We start from the raw sequence: 16,607 nt of genomic DNA, 5'->3' as shown, positions 1-16,607 counted from the left end.
TCAACGTGGATGGAACTGGAGGGTATTATGCTGAGTGAAGTAAGTCAAGTGGAGAAGGACAGACATTATATGTTCTCATTCATTTGGGGAATATAAATAATAGTGAAAGAGAATATAAGGAAAGGGAGAAGAAATGTGTGGGAAATATCAGAAAGGGAGACAAAACATAAAGACTCCTAACTCTGGGAAACGAACTAGGGGTGGTGGAAGGGGAGGAGGGCGGAGGGTGGGGGTGAATGGGCGATGGGCACTGGGGGGGGGCACTTGACGGGAGGAGCACTGGGTGTTATTCTGTATGTTGGTAAATTGAACACCAATAAAAATAAATTTATTAAAAAAAGAACACCAATAAAAAATAAATTTAAAAAAACTGAATCCTCAAAACATTCTATAAGATAGATGCTATGTTCTCTACTTTTAAGTTGAGGAAACTGAAACACAGAGAGGTTAAGTAACTCACTCAAGGCTACAAAGCTAGGAATAGGGGAGTTCAAAACTAAGCAGCCTGGTTCCAGAGACCGTGGTCTTAGCCCCAATTCTAAGTAATCTCCCTAATATAAAATTTACCCAAAGAGAAACATATAGCTCTAGATGATCTAAAATGTGCCATGCCAATGGTAGAAAGGGAAAGCCCAGTTACATTTCTAACACAAATACTCCAAAGTCTTCATCTTAGCCAATAGTTTCAGCATTCTCCTGACTTCAAACAACTAGAAATGTTGATTATAATTTATTTTTTCCTTTCTCTGTCTGGGAAAGTGCTAATATATTAGAAAATAGGAAGGTATCCAGAGAGAAAGAAGAAACCGGGAGTTTATGCACCAACAAGGTGACAGGAAATTGGCTAAGAACTGATGCCTGAGAACACAAAGAATACGTGGGGTGGTGAGTGGCTGTGTCTTAATCGAGGAACTCCTCAGAGGAGATTAAGCCATAAAGAGTGGCAGGGAAATGGCCCCACCAAAAAGAGAGAGAGGAAAAAGGACAAGGGGGAGAAAGTGAGGAAAGAAAGAGAAGAAAGAGAGGAAGGATGAGGTGGCAGTAGAGGAATAAGAAAATGAGAAGAAGAGCAAGAACAGGCCATTCGAAACAAGGCAGCAACTGCCACGTTAAGCTCTCACTACAAAAGAGATACATATGTATGGGAACAGCCAAGTTTTGCAAAATCTTAACTCAACCTGAGAAAAACCAAATGTTTGAGATAGTAAGGAAGCATAGTAATACCAGACTTTTCCAAGGAATCCAATGAGGGCTGAAATCAGGCACTCTGATTGCAGCCAGTTTGCTTTTCCAGTTTTACTAACACAAGCCTTAAAAAAAATCTGAAGAAAAAAAATGTTCTCTGTACACAGACAGAAATGTGGAGCACTGCTGGAGAAGGCTTTGACCTGGACCCGGCACTCTCCTAACCTCCTAAATTCTTACCACTGCCTACACTCTACTGTAGCCAGTCCTCCAGAGAGCAGAATGCAGGCTGCTGCATGCAATGCATGCTGCATGCTGTCTGTTAGGTAGACATCCACAAGGGGATCCAGCATGAGTATCTAAAGACATGTCCCTCTCCTCCCTCCTATTTCTTTAATTCAGCACGTATTTCTCAAATGCACACTAACACAAGGTCCTGGACTAAATATTAGAAGAAAAAAAAAGATTAAGAAAAACATAGGCTCAGCCCTGGGATAAACAAAAGCACACATAGCTACATGCAAGTAGAAAATCATCGGAACAGGAAGAAAGAATCAACTGGACTTGGTGGTCATTTCTACCCAGGCTTATGAAGGTCAAGTACTTGTCTGTCTTTGGTCTCCCATCTTCCTGAACTTTGCCCCCTTGGTGAGCTCTCTGCCTCTCCTGTGTCCATTTGCCTAGTTCATGTTCTTTCTCTCTCATTCATGAGTTCCCATCTAGGCCTAAGGCCTGTCAGACTTTTCTAAGACCACCCCAGTAGCATCCTAAGTAGATGAACTTTGATTTGGTCATTAATATTCAAAGACTTAAATATCAAATCAGATATATTTTACTCAAGAAAGTTTAATAAAGGGTAGCCCCCCCCCCCAAAAAAAAAAAAAAGGGCAGCCCAGGTGGCTCAGCGGTTTAGCGCCGCCTTCGGCCCAGAGTGTGATCCTGGAGACCTGGGATGGAGTCCCATGTCAAGCTCCCTGCATGGAGCCTGCTTCTCCCTCTGCCTGTGTCTCTGCCTCTCTCTCTCTCTCTCTCTCTCTCTCTCTCTCATAAATAAAATCTTTTTTTAAAAAAAGAAAGTTTAGTAAGTATAAAAAGCTATTTTCTTTCCTCAAGGAAAAGTTTCATCAGAGTCTCTGGTTAACCCTAAAGGAAAGAATTTCTTGCTTTTCAGATAAACCTTTAGAGTATACTTATTGATCTCACAAATTTCCATCCCAAAGGATAAGAAGAAAGGAACCTGAATAACAAGAAAGACATAAAAAGCTATAGCTCTGTAATTATCTTGTATGGATTTGAGCAACCCATGGGGTTAATCTTTTTTCTTTCTGGACCACTCAGATAGGATACGATGATAGTCCTTTAAAAGTTTTCAGTTGAGTGGATGGAACTGGAGGGTATTATGCTGAGTGAAATGAGTCAATCGGAGAAGGACAAACATTATATGGTCTCATTCATTTGGGGAATATAAATAATAGTGAAAGGGAATATAAGGGAAGGGAGAAGAAATGTGTGGGAAATAATCAGAAAGGGAGACAGAACATAAAGACTCCTAACTCTGGGAGACAAACTCGGGGTGGTGGAAGGGGAGGAGGGCGGGCGGTGGGGGTGAATGGGTGATGGGCACTGGTGGGGGGCACTTGACTGGATGAGCACTGGGTGTTATTCTGTATGTTGGCAAATTGAACACCAATAAAAAATAAATTAAAAAAATAAAAATAAATAAAAGTTTTCAGTTGAAAAAAAGAAAAACAAGAGCTAAGCCTGAAAATTTATTTTTTTTAAGCCTGAAAATTTACTGTGCATATGTCCTCACTATAATCTCAAGTAAGTACTATTGTTGCCATTACAGAGATAATAAATGTAAGACACAGAGATGCTTAGTAACTCACACAGGGTCACACAGCTATTAAGGGCAGAGGCTGGATTTAAACACTAGCAGCCTGACTCCAGAGCCTAGGCCTGAACAAAGGGTCAAAAACTAGGGCCTATAGACCAAATCTAGCCTTCTGCCTCTTTTTGTAAAAAAAAAAAAAAAAAAAAAAAAACTATTAAGGGACACCTGGGTGGCTCAGCGGTTGAGCATCTGCCTTTGGCTCAGGGCGTGATCCTGGGTTTAGGATCGAGCCCCTCATCGAGCTCCTTACTGGGAGCCTACTTCTCCCTCTGTCTGTGTCTCTGCCTCTCTCTCTCTATGTCTATCATGAATAAAAGAAATTTTTTAAGTTCTATTAGAACACAGTCATGCCCATCCATTTATATATATTGCCCATGGCTAATTTCATGCTACAATAGCAGAGTTGAATAGTTGTGACAGAGACCATATATCCTACAAAGCCAAAATATTTACTATTTGGCCCATTACAGAGAAAATTTGTCAACCCTTGCCCTAAGTCACTAAGATATACTCCTCTGGGAAACGAACTAGGGGTGGTGGAAGGGGAGGAGGGCGGGGGGTTGGGGGGAATGGGTGATGGGCACTGAGGGGGGCACTTGACGGGATGAGCACTGGGTGTTATTCTGTATGTTGGTAAATTGAACACCAATAAAAAATTAATTTATTTAAAAAAAAAGAAAAAATAATAATAATAAAAGAAGGAAAGGAACTGTGTTTATTGAGAGACCCACAGCCATTCAATTTTCAAGATCCTCTTTGGCAATAGACTGAATAGTATGCCCAAACCCATTCTTGTTTCCTCCTCTGTGGTGAGGACTCTTAAAATTTTAGTACTGGAGGAGCCTTTGAGATGCTCAATCTGACTATCCCCCATCACAGAGAAGACTGACTCAGAGAAGTTAATGATTTGCCCAATGTCACAAGGCTGGGACAAGCCAAGTCCTTTGGTTCCTTGTGAGGTTCCCACTCCCTCTGGAATGCTTATCTTTGGATTGAAGGGGTTTGTCAAAGGGTTTATTCAACCCCATTATATCCCACCACTCTCTTGGAGCTGACTCTGGTAAATGTAACCAAATCCTCTTCCAAAACAAGAATTCACCACTGGGCTGTGTATCTGTGGCCCAGCCTCTCTGAATAATTTCTGCTACCACTAGACAAGGAGTAGGGAATTTGCCATTGAATGCTCACATTCCTGATTTCCCATCTCTCAGATCCCCAAATAATCATAGCACATAGGCAGCTGTTTGTTAAAGCTGCCAACCATGGAAGGGAATCTTGAGCCATCAAATCATCCCACAGTCACAAAAGTATGGTTTCATACTACTCAGTTGGCTTGGCTTGCTCACGCATGACTCAGGCTTCTGGAGGCTTCCCTGCCTGGCCCCCTGTGTAAGCTGCCTCCTCTTGTAATCCAACCCTAGAGTGTTTGCTCTTCCTCTTCAATTGTCCCTCGCTTCTATTCTCAGGCTGAGGCACAAATGACTTCTCTCTCTCAGCCTTATTAACTTTTAAAGAATGGGGCATTTTTCCAGAGCTCCTAAATCTTCACCTGTTACACATCATAACTGCTCCTTTCAAAGTCTCCTAGCCTGGAAAGGAGAAAAAAAATGAGTGGGAAATATCATAAAGGGAGACAGAACATGAGAGACTCCTAACTCTGGGAAACGAACTAGGGGTGGTGGAAGGGGAGGTGGGCGGGAGGTGGGGGTGACTGGGTGATGGACACTGAGGGGGGCACTTGATGGGATGAGCACTGGGTGTTATTCTATATGTTGGCAAATGGAACACCAATAAAAAATAAATTTATAAAAATAAAAAAAAATAAAAAAAACAAAGTCTCCTAGCCCCAGGAATGTCCCCAACTGGCCTCCCTGTTCAATCTCCTTTCAGACTTTGCAAGATCCTTTTTCCTTCTACTTTTTTTGTGGGTGACTACAAAAGAGTATTTGCTCACTCCTCCTAAAACACAAAGTGACATGGCTAAAGGCAGATTAAGCAGGCAAAGTGTTAGAGAGTTTCTGACAGAGATGTGAGTTCCGGAAAGACTGCAGTCCTGTGATTTTCTCCTTGGGCCTGCACTTTTGAGAAGTGATATTCCAGTTATGAACTTCCAGGCCTGATAGACAGGATTGAACTGATTTCATACTTTAATATAAAGAGAAATTTATATGTATATGTTTAATATGTTTAAAATCTTTTTCAATTTTGGAGGGGAAAGTACTTAGATTCATGTCTTCTCATATGCTGTATCTTCCTTTAACTCCTTCTTTCTTTTTTTTTATTTTTTTATTGGAGTTCAATTTGCCAACATATAGCATAACACCCAGTGCTCACCTTTCTTTCAAATGTGTATTGCATTGCAATAGTGCTTTAATATCATTTTAAATTTTAGAATGAAAATGATTATGCTTATTTTTCTTCTACATTAACGGTTTTTAAATTTTACAAATTAGCAGAACCTTGTTCTCAAATAAAATCTTAGCAGATTCTCCTTATATAAAATAAATAAAAGTCAGTTTGCCAGGAAGAAGGGAATGGGCAGGCTTTGAGGTACTTCTGAAGTGAATATATTTTTAAAACACACTATTTTAGAATATAAGCATACTTTATTGAATCTAAGATACCAACTACTGTAAGACATACCATGTAGCACCAAGAAAGAAAAAACATTGCCACTTAAACTATGGTATGCTACTGGTTGTTTGATTATAACACAAGAGCCATTGGAGTGCAGGTGCCCCTTCAGATCAGTACGTTTGCATGTGATGTAATGAGCACCTGGTGTTATATGCAACTGATGAATCACTGAAATTTACCCTTGAAACTAATGATACACTATATGTTAATTAATTAAATTTAAATAAAATTTTTAAATGTAAAAATCATTAATGTAATCTCACAAAGCCTTAGATGGAGACCACTGTTGGAAGAAGAAGTTGAATTTCAGCCCAATCAAGGAAGTAGTGACTTCTGTACAAAAGAAGAATGATGCCATGCTTTTCCATTGTTAGAATAATCCAACACTGAAACATGATTAAGGAAAACAACACCCACAGGAAACCCCACATGAACCTTGAACTCTACATGCTTTGGGTAGGGCTAATTTCTCTTAACAACCAAATCTCAGCCCAGACCCATTCCCAGGTGCTATCAGGAAGAAAGACATCATTGCTAGTTAAGATGTGATGTGTTCCTAGGACTAGACAAAAATGCATATCTCTTAATGATGGTTCTGTCCCACTCACACTACCCTCCACTCTCATTGGCTTCTCCCTGACTCAGAAATTAGAAGCTGAGGTCTTACCTCCAGTAAATCAGCCCTAGAAATATTACATAAAGAGATATGAGAGTTTCCTGTCACAGTGCGGGGAGGGAAGAAAAAAAGGAGGCCTGGATGTAAACTGAGGGCAGATGAGTACTTGGCAGGCTTACTGTAGAGAGCAGTGAAGCATTAGATGGGGTTGGAGGTGTGCTTGCTTTGGCAGCACATATACTAAAATAGATGGGGGGGTGCACTGCTTTCAAAATAACTAAAGTAAACTTCTGATTCAGTTCTCTAATTCAGTAAATCTCAAGACCACTAAGATTTCATCTACCTCAGCTCTGAAATCTGTACAGCATACTGTTCAATAAAACTTTCTACAAAAATGGAAACGTTCTGGATCTGTACCATCTGATATGGCAGACACTATCCACATGTAGCTATTAAGCACTTGGAATATGACTATTATGACTGAGGAAAGAAATTCTTTATTTTATTTAATTAATTTCAATTTAAATAGCCCACATGACTAGTGGCTACCATACTGGACAGCGCAGTTCTAGAGGGACTACCCTAGCCTTGTCTTGAATTTTGTGACCAGAGCTGCCTCTTAAACACCAGCTTTTAGGAAAACATCAAAGTATAAAGCTTGAAAAGATATGTCAAGAGGGAGCACCATAAGGAAGCCATGATATAAATCAGCATTGCTCAGTATTCTTGGCCACCTTAGGGATAAGGCAGATATGACTTAAGGGATAACCCAAGCAACTATGAAGATTCTAGTTATTAAAATCCATCCCAAAACAGCTGATCAAAGGCCAACTGCAGGGTGTAGTGTGATTTCCTTGCAACTCCTCTCATGCTCTGCATTTGACAGTGACACTTTTTACTTTCTTCTCTTCCTCTAACCAACTCAGAGTTATCACATTCTTCTAATTGTTTCTATGCTTCATTACCCACCTCTTTCACCCGCCAGTCTTGCTTGTATCTTAAGTCCAGGGATTACACAACTTGGCCAACTTGGTCAACCAGTCATTTTGATGAGATGGTCATTGGACTGAACTGATGAGCCAGCAGAGCCCTAAGCTGATAAGATGGAAGGTGCTTCCCAGTTTCTCTTCCACACATGCATGTGTCCTTTGACTGAGATAATTCTGTCCATGTATGAGTATCGAGAAAAATACCTCTCAAGAAAATGAGTGGGCAGCTATTAGAAATGACAAATACCCACCATTTGCTTCAACGTGGATGGAACTGGAGGGTATTATGCTGAGTGAAGTAAGTCAGTCGGAGAAGGACAAACATTATATGTTCTCATTCATTTGGGGAATATAAATAATAGTGAAAGGGAATATAAGGGAAGGGAGAAGAAATGTGTGGGAAATATCAGAAAGGGAGACAGAACGTAAAGACTGCTAACTCTGGGAAACGAACTAGGGGTGGTAGAAGGGGAGGAGGGCAGGGGGTGGGAGTGAATGGGTGACGGCACTGGGGGTTATTCTATATGTTAGTAAATTGAACACCAATAAAAAATAAATTAAAAAAAATAAAATAAAATAAAAAACAAAACAAAAAAAAGAAAATGAGTGGGAAGTATCAGAGAGGGAAACAGAACATTAGAGACTCCTAACTCTGGGAAACAAACAAGGGGTGGTGGAAAGGGAGGTGGGCGGGGGGTGGGGGTGACTGGGTGACAGGCACTGAGGGGGGCACTTGATGGGATGAGCACTGGGTCTTATGCTATATGTTGGCAAATTGAACTCCAATAAAAAAAAAAAAGAACGAAGCTGGTTGAAAAAAGTACCTCTCAAATACACAAAATCCTCCAAGAGATGAAGGAAACTGTAGGAACAGTAGGGGGCTCCTCCTCCATCTGTTCTTTGAATACTTATTGAGGTTCCCTTGTGTATTAGGCATTGCATCAGGCTCCCAAGGTAAGACAGTCTCTCTACCATGGGACTTAAAGTAACTAAAAGGTAGTAAAAGAACTACTCTTTATTGTGTTTCCACCCCATACGGGGTATCCATTTCTCATAACGCTCCTGGGTATATATCACCATCCCTATTTTATACATACAAAAATGGAAGCTCAGATTTGCCCAAGATCACTTCAGTTTGTGTGCTCTTGTTGCTTCTCCACACTGTCCACCTGGTGCAGTCTCTTCTCTATGCATACTGCAAAGATTCCAAGCACTATTTATGTAGAGGATATTCCCTTGCCATAAAGGATTAAGGGTAACCAAGAGACCTGGTAAGCAGAAGGCCCATTACTGGAGATTTAAGGCAGGAAGGAAGAATCACTGCCACCAAAAGCCAAGAATAAAAGGGCCTCCTACAATATGGGGACTATTGTAGTTAAGCAAGTAGTTTTCCATGGACGTCCGGGTGGCTCAGCGGTTGAGTGTCTGCCTTTGGCTCAGGGCATGGTCCCAGAGTCCCAGGATTGAATCCCACATCGGGCTTCCTGCATGTAGCCTGCTTCTCCCTCTATCTGTGTTTCTGCCTCTGTGTGTTGTGTGTGTGTGTGTGTGTGTGTGTGTGTGTGTGCATGTGTCTGTGTGTGTGTGTCATTAATAAATAAATAAAAGCTTTAAAAAAAATGCAAGTAGTTTTTCAGAGAAAACTTACCGGCCACCACACCATACTCCGTCCTGCCAAGAAGAAGCCTCCAACAGTCCCACGATTAGTGGAAAACATAGCCTGAGGAGGAAAGGCCAAAAATTTAATGATAAATTAGAACAGAGCAACTTTGCCAGCCAAACAGACACACCTCTCCCACTCCCATATACTTGCACTTTCTTTTACCCACTTCACTTCCTGAAACACCCACATTCCTCATCCCTTGGCACTCCTCTATACTTAGATGAAGGATGCAAGGACCTACATTTGACACATAAGAAGACTAGAGCTCAGAAGATTTAAACACCTTGCCCTGATGCTAGCTCTGCAATGAGTTCACAGTATAGTTTCAAGCAAGTCACTCCACCTGGACCAGTTTGTTTGTTAAATAAGGGGAATTGGAACTTTTTGTGCCTTTTTTACAAGCATACAAGGTGCCTAATGAAATATCATTCTTTTTAAAATCACTATACAATATATATACAATGGAATATTACTCAGCCATTAGAAACGACAAATACCCACCATTTGCTTCAATGTGGATGGAACTGGAGGGTATTGTGTTGAGTGAAGTAAGTCAATCAGAGAAGGACAAACATTGTATGGTTTCATTCATACAGGGAATATGAAAAATAGTGAAAGGGATTAAAGGGGAAAGGAGAGAAAATAAGTGGAAAGTATCAGAGAGGGTGACAGGACATGAGAGACTCCTAACTCTGGGAAATGAACAAGGGGTAGTGGAAGGGGAGGTGGGTGGGGGGACAGGGTGACTGGGTGACGGGCACTGAGGAGGGCACTTGACGGGATGAGCACTGGGTATTATACTATATGTTGCCAAATCAAACTCCAATAAAAAAATGCAAAAAAACTGGAAACACCAAACAAAATGCAAAAGCAAAAAAATAAAAATAAAATCACTATACAACACGTGAATTATATCTAATTAACAAAAAAAAAGAAAGAAAAATGCTATAGGACTGTATGGTGTTCTTACTGAATACATTAAAGATGGAACAATCAAACTCAATTCAAAACTTTCCTCTCTAGGATGTAGATAAGAGCTTGCTGGAAACATTACTTTTCAACATATTGTGAGTACTGCGAAATTATTATTACGAGTACAGAGGAAAGAGGGGATTCCTTCTGACTGGGGGTGTCAGGGAAGGTTTCACAGAAGGAGCAGCACTTCAGCAAGTCTTGAAGATAGAATGGGATTTATTAGAGGGAAGAAGAAGGAAAGGACGTTTCAGAATGTGGGAACAGCATGAGGGATAACCCAGAGGTAGAATGGCAGTAGTGTGGGGAGGAAGGGAACAGTAAACAGTATTATCTGGTGAACCTGGCTGAGGCATATGGATGAGGAGAGTGGTGAATAGTGAAGGCAGACAGCAGACCCTCACATGCCAGGTTAAAAAGTATAGGCTTTATTCCATAGGCAGTGGGGAGCCACTGAAGGCTTATGAAGAGAAGAATGATATGCATCTTTAATAAATGACCACAGCCCCTGTCACAGCACATTTGGAATGTTGCCTCTCAACCTTCAGCTTATTCCTGTCCAGCACAGGCCCAGGCCCCATCCTCCAGCTCAAAACTGGGACAGTGACTCTGCCCATGGCTTCTTTCCCCCTCCCTTTCTCTATGTCAATGGCTTTCCCTTAGCTGATCATTTGCTAATCTCCCTGAAAATGCTAATGGCTGATAATGACTTAGCCCTATTAAAGGTGTTTGCATTTTCACATGTGACCCCTGAGGCTGAAGACCATCACTGATCCAAAGGAATTAACCTCAGATGATGACATTTCAGACACTTAGAAACTCATCATTTATTCAGCAAACATGCCTACTACAGGTAGCATGTTACTGAGTGCTCAGATGGACTGGACTCAGTCCATTAGGAAACAAGGTCATTCGTACATCCAACAATCAATATAGATTGTTAAGCTCCCCTGTGTGCCAGGCAGTGCCAGGAAGAGCATGGCTCAGATCTTTCTGGACTCCTGGCAGGTCTCCTTCCCATAGGACATGCTTTTAGAGCTTCTGTAGTGGTTTTTCTGAGAATAGCAAGAGGACTAACAGACCCAAAGAGCAGAGAAGGTAGCTAGGGGCTGAAAAGAAATGTGTCTCAAGGATTCGGGCTCTAGCAGTTTGCCAGGGAAGGCCATTCTGAAAGTCATTCTGAAGTCAAAGCAGGTTGATATGTCCCAGGTAGTACTGGAGGGACACAAAAAGTGGGTTTGGAGCCCAGACATAACATTTGCAAGTTGGTGTCAGTAATGAAGAGCTTAGAGGAAGAACGTGATAGTAAAGACTAGAGTTGGGAACTGGATAATTCAAGAAAGATATTGGGGATGGGTATAAGGCAAGGAGAGGTATATCTACACCAAGGCTTTTCTTCTCTAGAAAGTTCATCCCCTCATCTCCACAAGATGACTCTGCATACCCATCCTTCAAGGGCCCTCAAATGCAACCTTCCCCGTGAAACTTTACCTGACACTCCTCCACAGAAACCTCCTCTACTATGGCTTCCTCCCCTGCCCAAACAAAAAGAATCTCTCTCTCCTGTGAACATCTAGAGAACTGCCACCATACCTCATTCATAGCCCTTACACTATTTTACTTTGTGTTGCCATATAACAATTTTTCCAGCTCTATTGGGGTATATTGACAAATAAAAATTGTTTATATTTAAGGGATATAATGTAATATTTTGAAATATATATTCATTGCCAGGGACTAAGACAATGGAGGAAATGGAGAGATGTTGACCAAAAGGTAAAAGGTAGGGGCACTTGGGTGACTCTGTTGGTTAAGCCTTTAACACTTGGTTTTGACTCAGGTTATGATCTCAGGGCTGTGAGATGAAGCCCCAAGTCATGCTCCACACTAAGTGGGGAGTCTGCTCAAGATTCTCTCTCTCTCCCTCTCCCTTTGCCCCTCCTCACTCCCTGTGTGCTTGCGCTCGCTCTATCTCTCTCAAAATAAATAAAAATTTTTTACAAAGGTGAAAGTTAAAATTATAAGACGAATAAATTCTGGAGATCCAACTTACATCATGGCAATTATAGTTCATAATACTCTATTGTGCATAGTTAAGTTTACTGGAGAGTACGTGTTCTCACCTAAGTGTTCTCACCACACACACACAAAAGAATTGTAACCATGTAAAGTGATTGATTGTTAATTAGCTTGATTGTGGTAATTATTTTACAAAATCTTAATCCCCCTAATACTTAGTATAATTCCATTTGCATGGTGCGCATTCAATAAAATGTTAGATAAAAGGGTTTCTCAGTGTGTTCTGTCTCCACTCTTCCCCCATATCCCACCCTGACCACTCCTAGAAATGAGCAACACCTCTCCAGGCAAGTATTTTTCAGACTGCCAGCAACATTCAGTAGGTGCTTCCCAGAGCAGCATTTTAGCTCAGGTACCCTATCTCCTTCTTCCCTGCTGTTCATTCCCTACAATGGAAAGACACTGTCTCCATGAGCAAGGGATGCTCAAAGGAAAGCTCTAAGGTTACTGACACCACTTTGTAGAGTATGGCATTAAATTTGCCTGTCCACCCTGCAGCCAGAAAAGAATTATTTAACAACTGCAAGCTGCAGAGCAAAAGAAGCACAATTACTGACCCATATTTTTTTCTTAAAAGAATAAAAGTATCATTGAATCAGAGGAAGGAACTTCAGACCTTTGCTTATACTTAAGAAACTGGGAGTGTTGGGCCAGAAGTAGAGAAGACTCAGGTGTGGCCTATCATCTTCTGATAGGTAAAGTGAGACAGTGTGGTCTGCATAAGGCACAACTAGATACAATGGAGAAGCTCCAGAATGTCAGATCTGGGGTCAGTACCAGGAAGATTTTCCTCACTGTCAGAGCTATGCAGAGATGGAAATGGTACCACTGGGGAGAGTCTTGGGGAAATATTCGAGTGAAGTGTGGACAACTGGTCAAGATAATTTTGTCAAGTGATTTAAGAAGAGATTCAGGAATAGGATGAAGAGGGATGAACTTGATAAACTTTAGGTCTTCACTTTATGAAAGTATGTGAGGAAAGAAGGAATTCAGCACCACCAGGACACTGTCTCAGCAATGCAAGTGGTGGTAAGGACCATAGAGACAGTATTGCCATAAATGATAGTTTTTTAGGGAGGCAGAAGGTAAGACAGTAGAAAGAGCCTGCCTTTGGTATTGTAAAACCTGGGTTCTAATCCCAGCTTTAGCGCAGAGTCATCTGACTTCTTGTCACCCTCTGATCCTCCCCTGTAAAATTGAAAGGTTGGGTTTCCCCAGGGGCAATTGTTACTCAGGCATTAAATGATGCTATTAGTGCAAATGATTACATAAAGCAGGGGTCAGTAAATTTTTTCTGTTAAAAAAAAAAGATCCAGATAGTACATTATATAGGGTTTGTGAGATACAATAGGATCCTTTTTTATTTTTTATAACCCCTTAAAAGTATAAAAAACATTTGTAACTTGTGAGCCATATGAAAACAGGCTATGGGCCAGATTTGGCTCATGAGTTGTAGTTTAACAAGCCCTAGCATAAGGGGGTTCAGGATAGCTTAAATGTATCTTCCAGAAATAATAAAGTCAGATTTAGCCTAAATACAAAATCCCCCGAGAAACAGGTGGTGAAAGAAAAATGGAAATATACAGTGAAGAAGTGATAAGTTCAAATCCAAATATGATTGGATGAGGCAGCACTGGAAGAGGGTAAAACAGAACAAAATAATGTTGGAAGAGATGGGGATGGTGACAGAGGGACATTAACTGTGGGTGCCTTCTAAGATAAGGAAACACAATAGGCCAGGATAGCTCTGTCTGTGCAGCCCAGAGAACATGCAGGAGTTAAGATGCCTATCTCCAAAGCAAGGCACTTTTGATACTCCAGTAGAAAAAAGAGGAATTTAAACTGGAAGAAATCCAGCACGTTAAATGATCAGGATCCAGAGGCACTGGACTAATGGTGAAGAGTAAATGTAGACAAATATTAGCAGGCTCATTAAGTAGCATTTAACAAGACAAGTGATACTGATTCACAAATATTTGAAAAGTGTAAACACCATAATCAGCAGGACTAGCAGAGGCTAAAATAAGATTGGTTAGGGGAAAAGAGATTATCAGTGATTGTCTGGGAAACAGGCAGTATGGCACAGCTAGCAAATGATGGATTCACATCTTGGCTACAGCACTTATAAGCTGGGCAGGGATGAGGGGAGGAAGGTAGGTAAGGTGGTAAAGCCCCTGGTACTATGGAAAACCAAGAGTCAAAAGACCTGAGTTCCAGGAATAACTCCATGTATTGCAACCTTAGGCAAATCCCAACCACATAAGGCTTTAGATTTTTTCTTGTAAAATGGGGGTTAGCATTCCTGCCCTCATCTTGAGGCTTTTTGTGAAGATATCCTACCCAGGTGATCATTTTTGCCCATTTTATATAAAAGGACAGAAAAAATTCAGGGCCTGGCTCATACCTTGGAGGGCAAATGATAACAATATTTAAAAAGACTCCCAGACTCATTAAGCATTTTCAAGTTCATCTCTACAAATCCTCACAACAACATTGGAACGGTCTTAAGAATAGGTAAGATTGTACTTATTTATACTTGAGTAAACTGAGGCTGAGGTGGTTACCCAAGGTCGTATAGCTAGAATCATGTCAAAATCAATAATAAACTTGAGAATCCTGGCTCCTAGTTGGACTCTTCTGGGAAGGTGAGACTACTGGGGAAGAGTCAGTCACACCTACCCCTTGTGACACTTGGAGAAGATTTTAGTCACATCTGGTTTCTATAACTACTTTAAAAACAAACCAAAAAAATACTTCCTTTTATTCCTAAAAACAAAACAAAACTCTGTGATCATGGAAGGGTTAATGTCCACCTCTTCCCCTCTAAATCAAGAGTTCGACTACCAGCTGGCATCACAGCCTCCTGGCCCAACACTCACCCAACCAAAGCCTTTGAGAGTGTCTGGAAAATGTGCACTTTTGGATTGTTTTTTTTTTTTTTAGGATTTATTTATTTATGAGAGAGAGAGAGCATGCACACAAGTGTGGTGAGGGGCAGAGAGAGACTTCTCAAGCAGACTCCCGGCTGAGTGCAGAGCCAGAGCCCAAAGAGCTCAATCCCATCACCCAGGAGAACATGATGTGAGCTGAAACCAAGAGTCAGTGGCTCAACTGACTGAGCCACCCAGGTACCCCCAGAATATGTGCACATTCAAAACACCTCATCTTCTACTTGCTGGGTGTGCCAGAGTCTGTCATAGTGAAATTTCTAAGTTCCAATTTCTAAGACTGCTAAGAACAAGTTTCTCTGGTTTGGTGTGTCCCTAGTCCCCAAGGGGAGCCACAAGCACTTCCCTCTTCCCAGCACCAGGCCATCCTCCAGCCTTCCTCCTCCTCCACCCAGCTTTGCCAACTCTCACTCATTCCAGCCTCCTGGGCTTGCCCGTCAGCCTTTCCTTTCCGAGGAGGACACCGGCAGCGCTTGTCCATTTTGGGCTGCCCCACAGTCCCTGCAGCTGCCAGAGGCTTCTGCCCTTCCTGCTCTAAATTGTTTCTTTTCCATCCAAAACTCTGTGACTAAGAAGAGTCAGGACAGTCCTAGCTCCTTGGGACTTACCTCCCAAGCCCAGGGATCTTCCCTGCAACCCCAAACTCCCTCTCCTGCCCCTCACACTGGCGCCCAGCCTCTCCAATTCCCCCCTCATCCTCCTCTGCTCGCAGGCCAGGGGTGTCCTCCCTGGACCTTCCTGGCCAGCTCCCCTGGACACCCCTCTTGCTTCTGCTCGGTCCTTGCTTGCCCCTCTCACCTCACACTGTGCCCCCCTGAACTCCTCTCAAGCGCTTCCAAGTTATTTTCAACCCACTCCACTGACTCTTAAGCCCCTGGTTCCCTCCTCAAGGCTCCCCAGGGCTGTCGCTCCTCTGTGCCCCCGCCCCCGTTCCCCCTGGTGGCCCTGCCCCCTCACCCCACGTCTCAGGGCCCTCACATACCCACAGCCCCACAGCCATCACCACCACAAAGTAGATGACGATGACAGAGATGTCGGCGGCATTGCGGATGCGCTCGTGGGGCGCGAGGGGTGAGGCAGTGGCGTTGGTCATGGGGCTCCAGGTGGTACTGTCCATGGCGGCTGCGGCGGCGATGTTCCCCTCCCTGCCAGGCCCCTTGCTCCTTATAGGGCCTCCGGGTTAATGATCAGCCCCGGGGAGGCGGGGAGAGGGCACCCGGGGCTCCGCGCTTCACCGTCGGGGAGCAGCCTTGGGCGCAAACCGCACCGAAGGAGGAGCAGACGGAGCTGTTGGCAGAAGGGTGGCAGGCCGGCAGGTAAGGGCTGTTCAGAGAGTGGGGAGGGGCCGGCCAAGGGGTGGTGCCCGTCTGGCACAAAGGCCCGCTGTGCTCCTGCAGCGGGCACCTGGCAGGGCAGCCTCACCTGCTCTGCCGGGGGCAGAAAGGGCGTGGCCTCACTGAGGAACCAGGCTGCCTGGGGCCTGGGGCCAGGGGCTTAGAGGCTTCAGGTCGCCTGCCACCTGCCATCGGACCAGTCCTGAGCCCTCTGCGGACAGGCTTCTCCATGTGTAAAATGGGTGTAGGACTGTTCCCAGGAATCAGCCAAGTTCTCGGTGTCCATGGAG

General features: G+C 42.9%; 1 protein-coding gene across 1 annotated transcript in view; it reads right to left on the bottom strand.

Moving 5' to 3' along the window:
* SLC5A1 (solute carrier family 5 member 1) overlaps positions 1–16,288 on the bottom strand; it is a 74,371-nt gene extending 58,083 nt beyond the window's left edge. The window contains exons 1-2 of the mRNA XM_025474656.3: positions 15,966–16,288; positions 8,970–9,041 (exon numbers count right to left, since the gene is read on the bottom strand). Of these exons, the coding sequence (XP_025330441.1) occupies positions 8,970–9,041; positions 15,966–16,100 (207 nt within the window). The 5' untranslated portion in view covers positions 16,101–16,288. The remainder of the gene's footprint in view (positions 1–8,969; positions 9,042–15,965) is intronic.
* Positions 16,289–16,607: the final 319 nt, after the last annotated feature.

This window comes from Canis lupus, chromosome 26, assembly GCF_003254725.2.
Source record: "Canis lupus dingo isolate Sandy chromosome 26, ASM325472v2, whole genome shotgun sequence".
Lineage (NCBI taxonomy): Eukaryota > Metazoa > Chordata > Mammalia > Carnivora > Canidae > Canis > Canis lupus.
The sequence above is the reverse complement of the archived record's forward strand: the minus strand, read 5'-3'. Positions and strand labels throughout refer to the sequence as shown.